The sequence below is a fragment of the Pseudochaenichthys georgianus genome, chromosome 13, assembly GCF_902827115.2.
Source record: "Pseudochaenichthys georgianus chromosome 13, fPseGeo1.2, whole genome shotgun sequence".
Lineage (NCBI taxonomy): Eukaryota > Metazoa > Chordata > Actinopteri > Perciformes > Channichthyidae > Pseudochaenichthys > Pseudochaenichthys georgianus.
The window spans coordinates 35,005,632-35,021,868 of NC_047515.1; the positions used below are offsets into that span (position 1 = coordinate 35,005,632).

The following is a 16,237-nucleotide window of genomic DNA, read 5'->3' on the forward strand; positions in this document are numbered from 1 at the left end:
GTCAGGATACGTTAAGGGCACGCTAGGCTATCCCCTCGCCGCTATGAGCAGAGAAGAACCGGCCTGAAGGTTGGTGCTCTTAAATCTTTCATCATTGCTGAGCCAGCCAGATCCCGGCATGGACTGGTGCTATCAATCAGGGCCAATGCTCACAGCTAATGGGTAATTCAAGTTTTCCTGAAAGTGAAACAACCATCCTCATCATCTAAATCAAGCATGTGAAACAGCACTTACTGCCACACTCTCTGGCATATTTTTTTTATCAAATAGCATTTACACTGATTAGGATAACTGGTCTGCAAAAAGTGAAAACCTGGCAGATAAAAGCTTGACATGGTCTACATCTAATTGCACTTCAGACACTTTTTGAATACTAATTACTGCATCGATTATCACCATTATCAATTGAACTATGTTAGAATTCCACTTAACTTCCAAGATATGATATGATCGTAAACAACATAGTCGTTTTTCCTCTCACAGCCAACTACAGTATGCATAGAGTAGCTGCCTGCATTGCTATTATTAGACTCAAAGCAAGTAGTGGTTTCATGATGAGAGGATCACATTCGCTCATGGCAGGTGTGAATTGGATTGATGGGACAAGTAACACGAAACTAGTGTGAAGGCGACCTTTCATTGAGCCCAACAGTGGAATATGAATAGTAGCAAGCACAAACATGGCAGACGTAAAAGTGGGAATGCTTTCTTCGTCATATACGTGTTTTGTCAAAGGTGATCCTTGATGTTATAATTCTAAGAGCATTAAACACTTTGAAAGGGAAAATGATTGCCATCTCTGCTCCAGATTTCAGATTAACATAATACAGTATGTCATCAGTTCCCTCTCTGCCCACAAATGAGTTTAATTATTTTGTCCGACAGACGGAAAGATTTAAACTGCCTCAGTGCACCCCAGTCTTTAAAACACAAGATCGTTCTCGATAATGAGTCAGCCTCTAATTGTTTTTTTCTTTCATTAGATGTTACTGTTTCCTGAGTGGAATGAGAATTAGCCTATTAATTAGATAGTTATTGAATATACTGTTTGTAATAGAACTAATACAATTTTGACTTTAAAAGTTGCAGAGAGATCCCAATTTGAGAATCAAAATAAGACGTTACATTACACTTTGCATTCATGCATGAATTAAATTGTATTCAGTTAAAGGGGCCCTATTACCCTAATTTCCGGCTTCATATTTGTATTCTGTGCCTCTATTGTAACATGTTTCCATGCTTTAATGTTCAAAAAGCTCTTTATTTTTCTCATACTGCAGCATATCTTTTCACCATCTGTCTGAAAACAGATCCCAGCACTGTGGTGATTGGTCAACTGCTTATAGATGTCCCGCCCCTTAGCCTATCATGTACAATGTGTTGTAGCGCTAGCCGATAAAAGCGCGAGTGTTACATAGTGAGGTCACTATGTCACATGAGTAAACAAAGGAGTCTAATGGAGGTGTTTCATGTGGGGGGAGTGTGTGGGAAAGATGTTCTCTTTCCAGATTTGAACACACACACATGCATAATAAAGGTCCACCTCTTGCAGTGCCTGCATTGTTTCTACTTTCAGAACCTATTCCACATTTTCAGGTTTCATCAAAATTGATCAGGGTGTACAAGCCAAGCCACATTTATCAAACTTTATGATGATGTTATTATGATTATATGCCTTTAAATAAAAGAACAGGACAGCCAGAGAAGCATATTGCCAGAGAAATCCTAGACAGATCACCTGCTCCTGGCATTCTGTATTTCAAAGCAATTAAGCCTTTTTGAATCAATGCTTCAGAATTCACTTTTAATGACACCTCCAGGCGAGGCTTTTTGGGGGCCTGTGACAGTACAATTAATAATGATCTATTGCTGCAACTTGTCTTCCAAGGTTCCCCTGATGGGCTATCCCTGAAAAAAGGCTTTACCAAGCTGTTCGGAAACAAATGGATGCATCAACAAACGCGAACAATTGTACATACCAAGACACACAGTCTCCAGAGAACCTGCCGGTTGAAGAGCGCCAGAAAGAGAGCAATAGAAATATTACATTATTATTGGCTTTTCAAGAAATAGGAAATGGTCAGGGCCAAGGGAACTCAGAAGAGCAGACTCACCAATAAACGCAGCTGCTTTAGGCAAGATTTTATCTGGCGCAAAAATGACTTAACTAAAATAATAGATTTGACAGAAACCACTGTTTTTTACCACTATGTCTATACATTCATTCCAACTGTCTACTAAAAGCCTCAATCTCACACCTCAACACCTTACCCTAGCGGCTGACTCTCCTTACCTTTCTGACCCAACTTACCTGATTTTGGGGGGGGGGATGCGCCATAGTTTATGGGCGCTGTACGCAATATAGGCGTAGTTCTGTTAAGATAAGATAATAAGATGTACTTTGCTGATCCAAACTCGGGAAATTATTTTGTTATCTAATTTAAATAAACATAATTTTTTTAAATACATGCGCCCTTAGCATTCGCCTATACTGCCTATGCCAGGGGTCTGCAACCTTTTTGACCAAAAGAGCCATTTCACTCATTTTTTCCAAAAAATGTTTTGTCTGGAGCCGCAAAACATATGTCATAGTTTTGTATTGTTATATCAGACAAAAACTACAGTTTTTTTGCATTTATTAGGCTATTTATTACATGATATAAAACTGTTAACCTCTAATAAGAAACAAAGAACTTTTATAAGGAGAATTACAAATAATACACAGGCCTACTTTAAAATAAATTAAACACAGCACTTAGGGAGTCCTCTGCACATTTGAAGGGGAACAAAATATTATTAAATGGGCCCACTTTGAAATAAATAAAACATATATCTGCACCCTAAAAAGAGTTAAAGGTAAGAATGGAGAAACCAGCTCGAGTGCGCTAGAATTTGAAATTACACAACCGGAAAATATATGCCTCTTCCTTCAGACTTTCTTACAGAGTCCCTCCTCCAACACACACGAACGCACACATGACCAACGAGGGCACGATATAAGTTTGTGCCCAGATGGAAAGATGACAGGCAGGTAGGCCATCCAGTTATTTTAGCCGGGCCGGCTCAGATGATTGGTCGTGCTTTTTACAGCGCTACGGCTTCCAGAGATTAATTTTTGTATGTATTTATTGTCAAAGCACGTAATATATTCATTGCTATCGGGACGTTAAGAGCATTCCATGGAATATAACAAAAGTGTTCAATTTAAATTACATACCCCATTGAATTATGACTGACGATCGTCAGCTGGCTTCCTCTCCCGTGTTGTTCCTCGATACGTAAAGGCTGCACCACCGTTGACAACTTCTCTCTACATATCAAACATACCGGTAAACCAGCATCGTTTGCTGTGAAAGCAGAATTAAATCCTGTGTTCCTCCGGTACTTTTCTTTGATTTATCCATAGTTCGCTCATCGAGTCGGGGGTCAGTTTATTCGCCTCCAAGAAAAGGCGCTCGCGCGGGACCGGAGCAGGAGGTGACGCATATTTTAGTTGACCTAATTAAAACCGTTTTGTTTTTTATTTATGTGTCACAGTATCACCTCAAAATACAACATACGAAACATTTTCAACCATCCAACAAAATATAAATAGTCCTACAAATATTTTTATTTTATTTCCTTCTTATTTTTGTCTAAGCTCAAGGGAGCCAGAGCAGAGAGCTTAAAGGGCCGCATGCGGCCCGTGGGCCACGGGTTGCCGACCCCTGGCCTATGCCAAGGGCCGGCCCTGGAGAAACGTACATGATTGTTATGAGTGCGCGACGGATCAACACGACATATCGAACCACCACACTACAATATTTTAGATTAAGCTTGTTAAAAAGTTCCAGAAAAATGCAACCCGACCATCATTTAAGGCCCTGTCACACTGTCCCGAAATTGACACCCGATGGACACACGAATATGGAATTGTGAATTTCGCACAAAGATGGCCCCGAACCACACACGAAGGCAACATTTACATTACATTTAAGACATACAACTGCAATGAAAGTACCAAAAACAATTATGTTACAGTACTATGATACTGTACTGATATCTTCAGACTTTGTTCTTTACTTTATCCGTCTTTATATGTAGAAAATATTACGTTTTCTCCGTAATGTTGTTTCCATAACAACAACAATTTCCTGTCAACTGTCCTTCAAAATAATATATTATATCCTTTTTAGTTTCACAGAACACAAATTGGGTTATTTCCATAATATATTTACATGATTTTGTTGTGCAATAAAACAACCAGATGGACACACGATAAAGGAAATGTTCAAATTCGGCTGTGATCGTAGCAACATCGGGCCGTTCGTGAGGGCATCTTAAGCCTTCGTATGACCGCCGGCGGAGTTTCTCAGGCTCCGGCAACAACTTCGTGAGCGGAGGCAAAATCTTTGGCATGCCAAAAAATTGCCGAAGGACCTTGCGAAGGTTCATTTTCGTGTTGAATTCGTGTGTCAATTTTGCCCTTCGTAAGGCCATCGTGAGGGCATCTTGTTATCCTCGGTGCCATCGGGCATTCGCCCCGATCAGAGTGAATGTGAATGCACCGATGATAACACGAAGATGACACGATTTGACAAGATGCCCTCACGAGTGCCTTACGAAGTTGCCGCTCACGAAGTTGCTGCCGGAGCCTGAGAAACTCCACCGGCGGTCATACGATGGCTTAAGATGCCCTCACGAATGGCCCGATGTTGCTACGATCACAGCCGAATTTGAACATTTCCTTTATCGTGTGTCCATCGGGTGTCAATTTCGGGACAGTGTGACAGGGCCTTTATAATGTGAGCGAATGTATGTACACTTTAAGCCATTATACATCTTATAATATAGTATACTGACTGAGGTCTGTATCAAGCCTCATTAAGACCCACCGAGATCAGATATCCTAGTTTATACAAGTATAAACGGGTATCAAATCGACTCGACATCATATTAATAACGATATATGATACAAATGTAAGACTGACAACAAGAATAGTTTGTAAAGGATTTATTGACGTTAGAATTAGAGATGTCCCGATCCGATCACGTGATCGGGGATCGGAGCCGATCACGTGATTTTCCAAAAATCGGGGATCGGGAGAAAAAATCGGGGATCGGGATTTTTTTTATTTTTTATATATAAAATATTTTTTTTTATTATTATTATTATTTAATGTTACAAAACAAAAATGACCATGTTCACGTCTTAAAGTCATCCTGAGGACTTAGTTTTGGTTTAAAATTACACAAGATCATGTATGTGTTGCTTTCTTTGGGCTTGTTTTCAGACCTGGTTGCTTATTTCTCTGAAATCTGGCAACAGAGTGGGCGCAGTGTCTAATAGTAGCAGTAAGCTAACGAGAGGCTACGTTCAGCTGGTGACTCGGGAGTCGGGACAGAGAAAATGTCAGGAGTTTGGAAGTATTATAAAATTGAAAGCGAAGGCAGTGTAACAGCCAGATGCAATGTTTGCAAGGCGGAGGTTCTGCGTGGTGGAAAGAACAGAGCTACGTTCAACACGACCAATCTAATACGCTACCTGAGAAACAAACACCAACAACAACACGGCGAGTACACAGCGGCCACTCAGGTAACGGCACTGAAACAACCAACACTTTCAGAGACTTCTAAAAGGAAAGAGAAACTGCCCCAGAACAGTGAAAAGGCCAACACAATAACAGCCAAGATAGCTGAATTCATCGCGTTGGATGACCAGCCGTTATCTGTTACCTTTTTTTTCTCTTAATGCATTGCATAAAGATCGGATCGGAAAAAATCGGTATCGGCAGATTGTCAAAATCAAATGATCGGAATCGGATCGGGAGCAAAAAAAGGTGATCGGGACATCCCTAGTTAGAACTATTAACAAAGCACTTATATACTAATAAAGGAATGGCTTATCTAAAGCCAGTTGAGTAGCACTTTAAATGTTTGGCTCTATGAAACCTGATGTACTTATATGATTCTGTTTTCTTCAAGTTTGTATCTTCTTGGTCTTATGCACTTATTGTAAGTCGCTTTAGATAAACGTGTCAGGTAAATGCAATGTCATGTAATGTAATTGACGTGAGTGTTTTGAACACTGTTATTTTATTTTTGATTCTCTGGGAGGTATTGTGTTGATCCGTGCCGCACTCATAAAGTGCAGGGCTGGAGTGACTTTTTCCTGTTGGGACTCGGGTTTGAGTCCAGCATTAACTTTTTTGTTATTTTCATGTCGATGGACACTGAATATTATGTAGTTTGAATATAAGATTCCTAATATTGTTTGCCGAGACCAAGATTAATGACCTATCAGCAATTTAAAGTCTAAATATCCCTGCACATGCAGCAATGACATTTCTGCTGCTATCTTTGCAAAACGAGTTAACAGTCACATTTGATCTGGATGAGTGCTGCAGAATGCCGTTTTTATAAGGGATGTATGTGTGTGTCTTTCATATTAAACATGATCGCTGGTAGATAGCCACAGAAGATGTAACACAGTTTAATCTGGGCGGATCCCATTTTCCCATGGGCGAATCACAGTTTACCTCCCAAAAGCAGGACCGAAAATAGTGCTGAAGAGATCATATAAAGGGTTTTGCTGTGATTCATATGTGGAGGATGTTAAGGGAGTATGTTGGTCTAATGTTTTTAAAGAGAGTGACACAAATGCGGCACTGGATGTTTTCATGAAATTGTTGTTACCAGTGATGGATAAACATGCACCTGTTAAGAAGTTAACCGTTAAAACAGTAAAGGCACCATGGATTGACGAGGAGCTAAACATCTTTATGGCTGATAGAGACAGAACAAAAAGGGCAGCAATGAATTCCGGCAATCATTCTGAGTGGCAGTTATATTGCAAAATAAGAAATAATGTGACAAAACTGAACAGAAAGAAGAAGAAAATGTATTATGAGATTAAGATAAATGATATAAAGCATGATGGAAAAAAGCTCTGGGGTACCTTGAATACCATCATGGGTAGGAAAAACAACTCAACACCATCCTTTATAGAATCAGAGGGGGCATACATCACTAGACCACTAGATATTGCCAATTATTTTAATAATTATTTCATTGATAAAGTGGAGAAGCTAAGGCAGGGATTGCCAAAATCTAGCTGTGAGTCGTCCTATGTTAATATTAGAGAACGTATTATGAAAAATAAAAATTGCACCTTTGAGCTGGGTAAAGTTAGGACAGAAGAGGTGGACAAGTTATTGTTGGCAATCAATAATGATAAACCACCAGGTATTGATAACTTAGATGGTCAGCTATTAAAGAATGTAGCCAAGTTCATTGCTGCACCCATCTGTCATATTTTTAACATGAGTCTGGAAGGTACATGCCCGCAAATCTGGAAAGTAGCTAAAGTTATTCCACTCCCTAAAAAAAATGCAAAGAATGCCTTCACTGTCTCTAACAGCAGACCAATAAGCCTGTCACCTGTTCTAAACAAACTACTAGAAAAAATACAATGCTATTTTTCTGTTAACAGTCTGATGAGTGAGTATCAACATGCGTATAGAGAGGGTCACTCAACAGCCACAGCATTAACACAAATGACAGATCAATGGATGAATGAGATTGATGTGAATCAACAGATTGTATTATTCTCCAATGCAATAACAGTACTGAAATGAAGACTATAAGGGCATTAATATAATGGGAGCCCTTTTTTTAATTAACTAAAACGTTACTTTTCACAGTAACGCATTACTTTTTGGTGTAAGTAATCAGTAAAGTAACTGAGTTACTTTTGAAATGAAATGTTTTTAATACGAGCTGTAACCGGCCAAGCGCCGGGCAAAAAACAATCTTCTAATAAAAGAAAGTCACCGGAGGAGTTGAAGGAGTGACAGGGAGTTGGCTGCAGTGCCGCGTCCTAAAACCCTTTTATAATCTATCGATTAGATTTATGATTAGAAAATTATAAAAGTAGGGTAGACATGTGGAGATTATCCGGCTGAACAAAACAGGTTTGTTTTCCACAGACCTTATTTCCAGCTATTTTCCAAAACCCTGTGGAGAAATTCCATTGCTTTTTGTCGAGGGAACCAGCAGCTTACTTCCTGGTTTCAGGACACGTCACTGCACCTCTCAATATGATGCCAGTAAAAACAAGGTCTTCTGTCGGCTCTGTACATCAATGCCGACCTATGCTGACAGGTAAGTGAAGAGTAGACAATATAAAGGTATTGGCGAAATGTCCCACCAGTTTAGGATAATGAAGGTTCTAATCTAATCTACTACATAGCCATTACATGTCTAACTCCTAATGACAGGAAGGCAGAAAGTGCATTATACAAATAATAATACTCATAATAATAGCAGACATTTTTTAACAATGACCACAATATCATTATTTTAATAAACCAAATATGAACAATTGAGGAAAATGAGGAAGAACTGATGATTAAAATGTTGTAGTACAAGTAGTAATGTAGTTAGTGCATAGATTATTGCAACAAATGTGTTAATTTTCTTCATTATTAGTCGATTTATTTTTGGTGGACGAATGCTCCGGGCAATGGTTACAATGGTGGGGCCAGTGAGAATACAATGTTACCCTTACTGTCTACCCCTGACTGACTTATGTGGTTTATGGCTGAACTTAACATATACGTTTAAGAAACACTATTGCTATTCAGCCGTTTGTAAAACGACTGGTGTTGACGTTAGTGCTACACTTTTCAGTCATGTTGATTGACCAGCGTAATTTAACCAAACAGCCTTTGTGCCCTGTCATGTGGCCTTTGGGCCCTTAAAAAAAATGCGAACGGGAAGGCCAAATGGCCTTGCCCCTAAAATGACGAAATTCCAAGCCTGCATCCCAAGTTCCCATCAGCAAAAACACGTGGGTTTGCTATCCTGGCTCCAAAATGGTGGAAGGAGCTCCCCATTGAAATCAGGACAGCAGAAAGCTTACACACCTTCCAGACTGGACACCCCCTTGGCGGCAGCCGGCAGGGGACTTGACATAACGTCAACATAGGCCGACCTGGGAGTGAGGATGTGTTGGCCTAAGTTGTAAAGGGTTACAATTTGGCAACTGATACCATGCTCCTTTATAACCATTAATCATAATTTGAATTTGAAATCATCGTACAATGGGACAATCTGCTGTGTGTTGATTAACAAACAAACAATTTACTGTATCGTTACTCTGAGATGAACTATTTGTACCTCTCATCTTTCTTTTCTCATACAGTACCTATTTCTCTGACACCCTCAAACCCAGTAGAGGAACGGTTTGTTTCACCCCTCCCACTTCACCTTTTGGGGGTAATGGTGTAGTTCAACAATCAGTACAACAATTTTCACGCATGGCATAGTTACTGTGATTCTTTATTAATCAGCTCCCTTTACAGCTGGTTAACCCGTGCTGATGTGAAAGACTGTCAAGCGTCATTGGCTGCCATTGGTTGCCATTGGCTGCCATTGGTTGCCATTGGCTGCCATTGGCTGCTGTATCTGTGCTTTGGGATTTACTTTCTTCATTCTTGCCACATCACACAGTTCAGATGCTGAGAATACAAACAGGTTTTGTAAGGTGGAAAATTCAAAATTCTTAAGACAACACGTCTAAAATATGTCTACAACTAATGTCTAGAAACAATGAGAAATGCTTTATTTGAATGTGAATGCTAATGATAATGTTTTTAAAATTCAGATTTTTAGCAGGTGCTGTTTACCTGGTTCACCGTCTCACTTTAACATGTTACATGCTAGCTTTTTAGAATTAGCATTAAACACAGTGTGAAATCATGTGTGAAGTGTTTGGTATAATTAGATGGATTAAGTTGACCTAAATCTTCCTGAAAAAATAAATACATGTTCCATTTCCAACCTACTCAAATGTCTAAACAAATCTGTTCCAAAGAACAAATCAATACTTTTAATGAATGCACTCTTCATTTCACAAAACAAGCGTCCTAGCTCTCCATATTGTGTACATAACAGCAATATGAGTTCCAGCTCATTTCAGCCTCGAAGGGCTTGCCACATTGCTTTGTTTTTCCCATTTTAATTTTGTCAAAATCGAGCTCTGAAATGCTGGTAGGATGTTGTTCTGTGTTTCTTTCTGTTTAGCTTCATCATAATCTTTCGGAAGTGTTGAGCAGAAATCAAAACGACAGCACTGTCATTGCAACTTAGCATGCATGACGGTACCTGGCAGTGAAAGCCTTTCTATCGCTGCTGTAAGGTTGGTGTTTTTTTGCCACTACAGCAGTTGCTTGTCGCTGTCATAAAAAAATGAATAGCCTACTGCAGGAGCTGCACTAATCCATGAAGACCATTTCTGGTATTCATCTTTTATTTCTTATTCCACACGACTGACGTCAACCCCACAGATGCATGATCCTTCAGTTTGAGGAATTGAACAATGAGCTAGGGCAATCTGAAAAATAGATTGCTTTGAAATTGTGAGCACATTAGGCACAAACACTCCCTATTGCAATACTAGGTCACATGCAAGTTGCCTATTTATACAACAGTGTGCCTCTGTCAAATGAATCTGGGACTCGGTTTATTCCCCAAAAAGCTACATATTTGCACTTTTTATGAATCTCTATTACAACGACTTCCGCCACCTACTTTCCGGCGCTGATGCAGCGTGCAGACATCACTAGCTGAGTGGAGCATAAGCTTCCATCGAGGCAGTATTTCCTCAGATGTATTTGAATAAGGCATGATGCCAGCCAGTTTATTTTCGTAACATCCCCCACCCCGGACTGTTGGCAAGCATGGAGTTGTGACTAACCCTTTTCCATGTTCCACATTAGGCATAAAAATAGAAAACCTGACTGTGTCTGTTCAGTTCAGATTAGAGTCAATAAAGTAGGATGATCAATATATATTGATATCATATGTCGCACATGAGTAAATGCGGGATTGTAAAGCACAGCAGTGGTATGCCTCTGGGGGAAGGACTCATGCTGTGAATGTCAATGTGCATCCAAATTAGAGTTCATTACTTGGTATTGTTGACACACTTTTCCTCAGCCGCATTTTCAGCCTTAGCTCTTTGATGTTAAATAATGAATATGCATCACAGCAACAACGCTCACAAAGGTGTCTCGCCAATCATCTCTGGAAGGCATTTGACTCTTAGAGCCTATCCAAACGTGTTTAAACCTGGCTGACCGTCCTTGAATGGCTCATACTGCTGAATGTACACACTGTCATATTCACTGAAATGTTCTTATTTTACAGGTCTGGTCTCAGTGTTGCCCGTCTGCGTGAGAAGACTCATCATCGGAAGAGAACAAGGTCGGCTGAAGAGCCACAAAGGACATCACCGCTACTTATTTCATCCAGTATGCGTATCACCAGTGGTGCGATGATTCAGTTGTAACTGTGGGTAAGCATCAAAAGCCTTCTTTCATTCATTAAGAATAGATGTACTACATGCAAGATATGTTTTAAAAGGGGCATTCAAGGGTCAGTTTATTCATCAAAAGGAGCGTTGCTGAAGCTGCAACACCATTGGCTCAGTCTGTAGGGACTCGTGAACCGTAGGGTCCCAGAACAGACCTTTTTGAGTGGAGACTGATACTTAAAGAGGTCCTTTGAGTGGTGCCATTGAGCAAGGTTACAAGGTTACTATTACCCACCCATCATACTTGCTTTTATTTCTTTTTACAAGACTTTGGCAAAGAGTTTATTAAACGGAAAATGAGGTAGTTTGACGTTTTCCTCCTTTACAAAAGATGATCATTTTCAGCCACTATTATCAAGCGTACATAGACTTAATCCAAGAGCATGTTCACAAGGTTAAGGAATCAATTTCACATCAAATTCAAGCAAAAGCTATGATGTGTGTCAGGGTTTTTGCTCCCCAGGTGCCATCAAGATTACATCGTGAATGAGCAGCGACCTATAGGTGCAGTCCTGCCCAGGGCCCTTAACTTTATGTCATCCCCCTCTCTCCCCTGCATTTCCTGTCTCTATTTTACTTTCAAATAAAGCAGAAATGTGCTACTAAATAAACGTGTACCTTGATGCAGCATACCGTTTAATATATATGCAAATGAAGGTTTTTTTGTGTAAAATGATTGTATTTCAGGTTTTGTTGAAAGGGTTTAAAGGGCAATCTTTGACTTTGACATGATCCCACCTCCCAATATGTATTTTCTGTGTTAGTCTGTGAAAAACACTTTCTCTGTAAAGTACCTCTCCAGTAAATAGAAAAAAGTCAGCTTTTCAACTCTGTAGAAACTATATCTGCATGTATAGGATGTGTGGTAATAACACTTAGGCTGTTCTCACCTCAAGGCTTGGGCACTAATGATGTAGTTATTTACAGAGCTCAATACAAGTAATTGGCATGTCCAATTATAATAAAGCTCAATACACTGTCACCTTCCCCAGCAGTGGGAACAGGATCACTGTGGAAAATGTGATGACTTGCTTCCCCATGTGTGAAGCTGTAATGAATATGCCAAACACCTGTGCTCACCTTATGTCTGTTTTTCTCCTTGTTTAATTGAGCAGATCAGTTAATAACTGCATTTTTCCAGTTATGGTTCGGCGTAATGCAATAAGCCTATTAAGGAGGAGGAGAGAGCGTCCCTGAGAGAGACGGGAGGTTTGTCATCCTGAAATTCAATGTAAATGAGCCTTGTGGCATTGAGGTAGCACAGGGAGTGACTGGACTTAATAATAAGACATTCTGAAATATAATGTTGCAATCCAATTATGTTATATTTTTTGTTGAGACAGAGTCAGAGGTATTCATTCCTGTATCAAAGACTGGGTGAAATTACTGTATATATGGTGTATTTTTATGTATTTCAATCTGTTTTATTGTACAAAGTTATTTAAGTTTCACATTTACAAGCTGTGATGAACCCCTTAATGCACCAATAGTCTTAATTGAATAATTGAATATAAGTTATTCTGAAAGGGGCTATTAAACACAAGTACTTTTACTTTACGTACTTTTCAAGTTTATTTTGATAACAATAATTTTGTGCTTTTACTTGTAAAAGTATTTGACTATATAATATTATTTTATATTGCTACTTTAGCTTAAATAAATGACTGAAGATCAGAGTACTTGTTCCACCTCTGCTAATAAATAAGTCCCGTTAGAAAACACAATGCATTGGACGTTTTTTTACATACAATTCCTACTACTTCAAGTACATAGCAAATACATTTGAAAGATTCATTTTCTAGATTTCCATTTCCAAGTTGTTTCCAGTTAATGTCTTTCATATTGTAATTAGATTTTTCAAAGGGATACAAAGTGGAACCAAACACCCTGGACTCAAAGGGCACATTTCCCAGACAGAGGAGCTGCAGTCTGGTGACATCGTTTCCTGCCATTTGGCCGGTGAAAAGTTTCAGCACTGGGCGTGAAGTCCCTGCTCCTCACTGATGGCACCGATGAGTTCATTGTGTTGGCAGAGGGCACAAGCTCCAGTACCATAGAAACCTCCATGTGTTGACTCACTGTGAGACTTTAATAGTGACGGTTTTCTTTTATGAACTTAAATGGTTTACCTTTTACAATTGACTGCAGAGGTTGACATATTGCTCTACCAGCTCCATCCTATTATTAGCCCTTAACAATGTATCAATGGCCCTTTTGGTCTTTGTGAGGATGGGAGTCCTTTAGTGCCTGTCCCTTTCTAAGCATTACTTGTTTGCTTGACTCATGAAAAGGGTGTAGGTTATTTTAAATGCCTTTTTACGTCAAGTATTTCATGGATTCTTCTCAAGACATTTGACCCCCTTCCCCTATCTCATAACTCTGGTAATCTCACTGCTTTCTGTTCTATGGTCTCTTTTTCTGTTCTCTAAATTAAGTTCATTGCCTCTTGGTCCACTGATGTAGGTCTATGTATATTTGTCGTATGCTTGTATTGAAGCGTTATTTAAATTAAATGTATTATTATTATTAAATCCCATGTGTAAAAAATGCAAAATGATGATAGATCGGTCTTTGTTTTCCAGTATTCTAAATAGTGGTTGTGTGCAAATATGAACACAAACACAGTGATTTCATGTATTTTTTCAAAGTGATTTGACCTTTAACCCTATGTGTAACAAGATGCATATTGATGATTATTCCATCTTTTTTTCTCCAGGTAATGCCGAGCCAAATAACCAATCCTGGAGATGCCGAAGAGAAGAGATATTCTTGCCATCGTGTTGATCGTGTTACCCTGGACTCTGCTCATCACTGTTTGGCACCAAAGCGCTATAGCTCCACTCCTCGCCATCCGCAAGGGTACGCACTGCACTCCACTGGCAATATCAAACCTGGAGTGGGTCCTTGAACCTAACACTTCTCTCCAGGTTTAGAAAACAGGCAGTTCATTTAGAAGCACTCACCAACATGACCATGTGCTTCATCGTAGCTCAATGACACTCGTCCAGTCATTGTAAAACTCATCACTGTGGATTGTTTGGTGCATGTTAAAGACAGAGAAGTTACCATCAGGTTCCCTCTCTCACACATCTAGGAGTTATTTTTATATTGTGTGTTCAATCAGTTGAATATGATAAATTGTTCAGCTGTTTCTAATCTGTTTCTATGCCGACAATGACTTTCCCAGTACAGTTGTTATGAAACAATGTCCTTTCACAGCATACGCTCCTATACGCTCACATGCCTCTGCCCATCAATCCACGTTTTCCTCTTGGCGTGACGCTCAGCCACGCAGAGCATGCCGTGTACAGCAGCATGTCGTCATTAATTCATCCATTTAGTTTCAGACTGTTCCCCTTTTTATACTCGTTCAAATTCAGTGGGAATTCATTTCTGTGTTTGTTTAATCAGAAATGTTAAATAATAAACGTCTCCTCAATTAGCTTCACAGGGGTATCTCGCATCCACATGTAATGTCACGTCTGCACACCAGCGTGAGTCATCAAGACACACACTCATGAGCCCCCTGATTATCCCCCAGCGACCACAAACCAACAGTTTAAAATGTCAAGTAGGCTGCAGAGTAAACAGACCCATATTAGAGCCGCAGCAAATCAATAAAGAGTAAATACATGGGTTAACAAACAAAACAAGTTTACAGAAATGACCCAAGGCTGTCTGGAGTCAATAGACGTAACAGATTATATTAATTAATTAGTTTATCGACACACTTATTTAAATAGTATCTGATTAGTCAACAACCACTGAAAATAATGGCAAAATTAATAAATATTTTCGCCTCAAAAAACATAAAAAAAAAAATCACAAACCGTGTCGACAATTAAATACAGTGAGACACAATGAAGTATATATTAAAAGTAAATTCCCAGTGCTACCTGGCCCAGCTCTGCCAACAGGCTCCTTTGTGTGCGCTCCTAAAAGAGAAGCTAAAAGGGTTTTTTGGCAGCGCGCTGGCTGGCAGCCTTTGCTGAACATCTGGCCATCAGCAGATTGTGTTAATCTATGTACTGCAGAAAAATCCTCCTTATGTTGGAGGTGCGAGTGGAGCCGGAGAGGAGAAGTGACAAAGATGGCCATTAGCTGTGGCACAATGAACCGAAATTAACAACCTTAATGATTTTATAATCATATTCTATCCATCACGACCAAACTACTGGGGTCTTTACCCCTAGACTCAATATATGTCAGCGGACTCATTCAGCACTGTTCACAGTCAAGTCTTGCGTATAGTGTTCATATTTTACTTTTCATTTTGACATAAAAATATATTTAGCATATTTCAGAAGAAAAACAGCAGAAATCAGAATGTTAGCAGTAACATCACTATAGTGCTGCAGCTGCTGGTATATTTGATTATTAATTATATTAAATTACTTTCAAATGCCCAACATGATTACAAAATGAGAGCACCAATCACAGGTTATATGCTGAAAATTAGCCGTTCTCTACTTTTATCATTTCTACTTAGTGTCACCTATTGTTAAACCCCAGCCGAAAAATGTCTTGTTGATTGCAGTAAATAATCACATAAAATAGTTTGCTCTTAAAATATATTAATAGATTGTGTTCAGTCCATGCTTACAAACCAGTATTTTTTCCACAGTTAATTACAGCAAATGTAGTCATGTTAAGGGATCTCTCAGGAAAATAATTTTTGTAGTACATTTAAACGAGAACACCAGGACTAATTTCAGCTACATGACTCCCTGTCTATTGCAGGAAAGTAACACCAAACAAAAATAGGGGGAATGTCTACTGGATCCACATACCAACAAATGTTCCTTCTTTTGAAACGAATGCCCAAAGGCAACCCTGAGGGAATAGCAAGGCCATCTCTCCTCTCCCTTTCCCTCGCTGTCC

At 39.4% G+C, this 16,237-nt stretch overlaps 1 protein-coding gene across 3 annotated transcripts in view; it reads left to right on the top strand.

Annotated features, from left to right (window-relative positions):
- The window catches only part of b3gat1a (beta-1,3-glucuronyltransferase 1 (glucuronosyltransferase P) a), a 95,579-nt gene that overhangs the window by 63,302 nt on the left and 16,040 nt on the right, over window positions 1–16,237 (top strand). For 2 of the 3 annotated variants that reach the window (XM_034097341.2, XM_034097343.2), the window contains 2 exons: window positions 11,191–11,338; window positions 14,073–14,215. In XM_034097341.2, coding sequence (XP_033953232.1) covers window positions 14,104–14,215 — 112 coding nt within the window. In that variant the 5' untranslated portion in view covers window positions 11,191–11,338; window positions 14,073–14,103. Of the gene's footprint in view, window positions 1–11,190; window positions 11,339–14,072; window positions 14,216–16,237 lie in introns of those variants that run through there. The other variant, XM_071205213.1, reaches the window with a different exon arrangement.